This window comes from Temnothorax curvispinosus, unplaced genomic scaffold, assembly GCF_003070985.1.
Source record: "Temnothorax curvispinosus isolate PA1 unplaced genomic scaffold, ASM307098v1 QBEX01009664.1, whole genome shotgun sequence".
Lineage (NCBI taxonomy): Eukaryota > Metazoa > Arthropoda > Insecta > Hymenoptera > Formicidae > Temnothorax > Temnothorax curvispinosus.
In genome coordinates, this window is record NW_020219444.1 from 31,275 (window position 1) to 35,879 (window position 4,605).

Genomic DNA, 4,605 nt, shown 5'->3' on the forward strand with positions numbered 1-4,605 from the left:
CATTTCACGGCCCGTCATCAGCTGGAACGGTGACTTCAGCCCGAGAGCAAATGAAGGCGTGTAGCGGTAACACAACAGGAACCTTCGAAGGACTCTGTCAGCATTTCCTTCTCCATCGAGTTTCTTGAGCCCTGTCTTCAACAAATCGACAAAACGCTCGGCTTGGCCGTTTGACTGCGGGTGATACGGCGGCGTTTTGATGTGGTAAATACCATACTGCATGCAGAAGTTTTCAAATTCCTTCGATGCAAATTGTGGCCCATTATCCAAGACCAGCGTGTTGCAGAGTCCTTGTCGCGAGAATACCTCTTCAAGACATTCCAATGTCTTCGTCGTCGTGGCTGCTGTCATTCTGAAAACTTCGGGCCAATTGGTAAGCGCGTCGACAATGACCAAATAATAAAATCCATTTACTGGACCGGCAAAGTCGATGTGGATGCGCGACCATGGGGCTCTCGGAATCGGCCATGATCTTAGCGTGCACTTGATCGGCGTCCTGGAGTTAACGGCGCATTGCTCGCAGCTTTTGACAGCTCTTTCAATGTCATTGTCAATGCCCGGCCAGTAAACTTTACTGCGGCCGAGCAGTTTCATGCGGGCCACTCCTGGGTGTCCAGCGTGCAGTTCCTTGAGAATCATATGTCGGTAACAATCCGGGATAACGATGCGATCGCCAAGGAAAATGCAGCCCCCAATGGCAATCAACGAGTCGCGTCTAGGGAAGAATTTAGCGACGGCCGTATCTTGGATTTGCTTCGGGTGCTGCGGCCAACCATTCTCGACGTATGAGAGCAGCTGCTTCATCACGTCGTTCTCGCTGGTTTCGACCTTCATGACCTCAAATGTGACCGGAAGGGTTCTTGCTGTTTTGATGGCAAAGCATCCGGCGCTGGCGTCTTCATTAACTAGAGAATACATTCCGAGGGCGCCTTGAATACCGGAAGACTTTTCCGGCACAGCTCCGTCCTTCCCGTTCGCCTTTTTGCTCACCCTCCTCGGGTCGTTTATAATTCGTTCTTTCCTCGTACTCTCGTTTGCAATTATTGAAGCGATGACGACGTCCTCGTCCAATCGCTCATGCTTCTCGATGAGTCGCGAGATAAAGTCGGCATATGCGAAGTTCTTAGTGTTGACGTAGCGGATCTCAAAGTCGTAGGCGAGCAAAATAAGTGCATACCGCTGCAAGCGGCTAGCGGTGAAAACGGGAATGCCTCCCTTCGATCCGAAGATGGCAAGAAGTGGCTGATGGTCTTTTTGGAGCTCGAACTTGCGACCATATATATACCGGTGAAACTTGCGGATTGCAAACGTCAGAGCCAAAGCTTCCCGTTGAACTTGTGGGTAGTTTCTCTCAGCTTTGCTAAATAAGGATGCGGCATGCATGACCGGTCGACGAGTCCTATCTGGAATTTCATGGAGAAGCACCGCTCCCATACCATAGCTTGACGCGTCCGCTGCCACGATGATTTTCTTTGACGGGTCGTAGTGTGTAAGGGCCAAATCGGAAGTGAGGACGTTCTTGATCTTTTCGAAAGCTTCCTGATGAGCTAGCTGGCACTCGAACTTGACGTCAGCACGGAGCAGCTCATTTAATGGTCCTCTGAGATCCTTTAGGTGCGGAATAAATTTTCCATACCATGTTACTGTTCCGAGAAAGGCTTGAAGTTGTTGAATGTCTTTTGGCGATGGAATACGCTTGAGTGTTTGAATTTTTTCAGGGTTCGGTCGTATGCCATTGGCATCGACGATATTGCCGAGAAACTCTAGCTGCTTTTGCGCAAATGAACATTTCTCGAACTTAAGGTGAAAACCGTAATCCTAAATGCGTTTTAGAGCTTCAAAAAGATTCTTTCGGTGGTCCTCTTCATCGACTCCTCCAATGATGAAATCGTCTATGAGCGAAAATACACCTGCACCGCTCATCATTGTGTCAACTAATTGCTGGAACGTTCCTGGTGCTGTCTTGATGCCGGGTTGCAAACGGTTTACTTGAAACAAACCACAGTGTGTATTGATCGTCATCAGTTTTTTGGCCTCATCGTCGAGTTCCACCTGCAAGAAAGCGTCTTTTTTTTTGTTAATGACACCCGCCTTTTGTCAGTGGCGATACGGCCAACAAGAAAGCGTCCGAGAAATCAATTTTGCTGAAGATACGATATTGAAATAGCTTTGCGTAAATTTCTTCTGGTGTTTTCAGTGGGTACTGGTTCGGTTCAAGAGCATCGTTGAGTCCAGTGGAATAGTCGCCACAAAGCCGTATTCTGCCGTCTTTTTTCTTGACAGCGACGAGCGGTGCGGCGTATCGGGAGTATTCGACGGGACTAATGACGCCCATCAGCTGCAGACGCTTCAGCTCGTTGGCGATTTGCTCAGCCGCGGCGAATGGAACCGGGCGTTTATTACGGAAAACGGGCTGTGATCCCGGTTTCAAAGTTAGCGACGCCTTTATTTTATTGCAGCGGCCCAACGAATCGGAGAATAGGGCTGGAAATTTCGACTTTACTTCCTTCTCCAGACCCGCTGCATCAACAGCGATAAAAGAGTTGCAAATGTTAGCGATTGGTATGTTCCACAGGTCGAGCGCTTTCATCCAGTCGCTCCCGAGTACGTTGAGGTTCGATGCTGCGACATAACACGGTCCGGAATTCTCGTGCAACTTCAAACGAGCATTGAATTTACCTAGCATCTTGAGTGGGTCACCTGATGCACTAAAAGCCTGCTCCTCGCAATTGCATAGCTTGGGTGATCCGAGAGTTCTCCAGTTAGCGGACGAGATGATCGTCCAATCAGATCCGGAATCGAGTTGCAGTTTTAGCTTGGTGTTGCCAATCTCGGGTTCGACAAATCTGCGAGTCGACACGGGCATCGTGCTTACCGCTTTGCTGCTTTGCCGTCCGAAACGTGGCTTCCGGCCAGCTGATTCGCAGTAGTCCTCCTTGTGGCCGGTGCGCTTACATGTCGGGCACTGCTTGGTTAGGAAAGAACATTCGCTCGGAAAATGAATTTCACCGCAGCTCCAGCACGGAAAACGCGCCTTGACGGCCTCCCCACTGCGGCCCGCTAGCGCCGTCGTCTTGGTACTCTCTCTCAATTTGCTGTTCGAACTCTGCTTGTTGCCCTTTGTACGCCGCCTCCGCTGGATTGTCAGTACGTCGCTCAGCTTTGCAGCTTCTGGCTCTAACACCATTGACTTCTCCAATCTCAGGCTGCTCAAACGCGATGCAAAATTTACCACGTCCCCCAGCTTAAGTTTGGGGATCAGTTCTCTGGCCGCGTCGGCTGCCGCCTCTCGTTGCATCTCCTGGCTCTCCATCTTGTTCAACAGTTTTTCTAGCGTTTGCGACTCTTCTGGCTTGTTGAGTCCCTGCACAAAAATGAGCACCTTGAGGTCGTCAGCGGAGCAATTTGCGATATTGAATTTCTCGCACTTGAGATTGACGCGAGCAGCGTATTCGGCATAATCTTCATGAGGTTTCTTCGCGACTTTAAGACACTTGTATCGGAGAGCAAAGTGTGACTCTTTACGGCCGAAGATTTGCTTGAGCGCGGTCACAGCGTCGTTGAACGGAATGTTAGCCTTGGTGCGGGGAAGAATGGTGTTCGCGAACCTATCGAAATCTATGGTGGAGAGCTTCTCAGTTAGTAAGCTGACTTTCGCTTGATCGTCCATCATCGCTGCGTCTACCGTGAAAATTGTTTCATACCTCGCATACCAATGCTCGAACGTCGCGTTGTCCTCAGCGCTGTAAGCGAACTTTTCCATGCGTTCAGCAAGGTCCTTGTGCAGCGAGTAAGCTGGCATCGCTGGCTGCCGGACCGCTGGCTGTTGCGCTGCAATCTGCTTCAGCAGGGCTTTGATTCTTTGATCGGCTGCTTTTTGTTGCTTGGCCATTGCATCCAGCAAGGCTTGAATCGTTGGGTCGACCGGCATTTTGAGGTTATGTTATGCGCGGAAGGAATTTACAGCCAACCGATTTACCGAATCGAATTATTGCGTGAATTCGACTATCCTCGTCGCCACTGTTGAGACCTGTAATCAGGATGGGTAGCAAGCATGTGGTCTCAGCGTAATATCAGATACTCTTTATTCGTACTTGTACTTTGAGCGCCAACCCTCGACTGACTGTTACAAGAGAGAGCCCTCGCGGATGCCGGGTAGCCCAAGATGGATGCCCCGGGCATAGGTATACTATTATATAGAGGGATCCAACATTTTTAAACATATTAGTTTTTAACTATAGTAATAATAGAACTGAGGATATTATAAAACCGATTTAGTGGAGATATGTAAATGTATAGTATAATCAGATTCAAATCAACGTAGAAAAACCGTTATGAAAGGAGGTCGATTCGACATTGGAACAAAGTTAAAACGACAGTTGAAAGTTCGTTAATATTTGATACAACTTCGATATCGAATCAACCAAAATTTCAATTTATTTCGACATCAGATTGTCGACATTGATTTGACGTCGGGTCAACTATACATTTTTCACTGGGTAGAGCATTTAGCCCTACAAGACCTAAATAATTTTTTGTTCAGCGTAAAAAAATTCTACCAAAAACCATTGTCAAATTAAGGGGCCACAGTTATCGTAATCGTGC

General features: G+C 48.4%; 1 protein-coding gene across 1 annotated transcript in view; it reads right to left on the reverse strand.

Annotated features, from left to right (window-relative positions):
• LOC112459235 (uncharacterized protein K02A2.6-like) overlaps positions 1-3,931 on the reverse strand; it is a 9,878-nt gene extending 5,947 nt beyond the window's left edge. Inside the window, exons 1-3 of the mRNA XM_025023252.1 lie at positions 2,111-3,931; positions 1,909-2,052; positions 9-1,818 (exon numbers count right to left, since the gene is read on the reverse strand). Coding sequence (XP_024879020.1) covers positions 9-1,818; positions 1,909-2,052; positions 2,111-3,931 — 3,775 coding nt within the window. The remainder of the gene's footprint in view (positions 1-8; positions 1,819-1,908; positions 2,053-2,110) is intronic.
• Between the last annotated feature and the right edge of the window lie 674 nt (positions 3,932-4,605).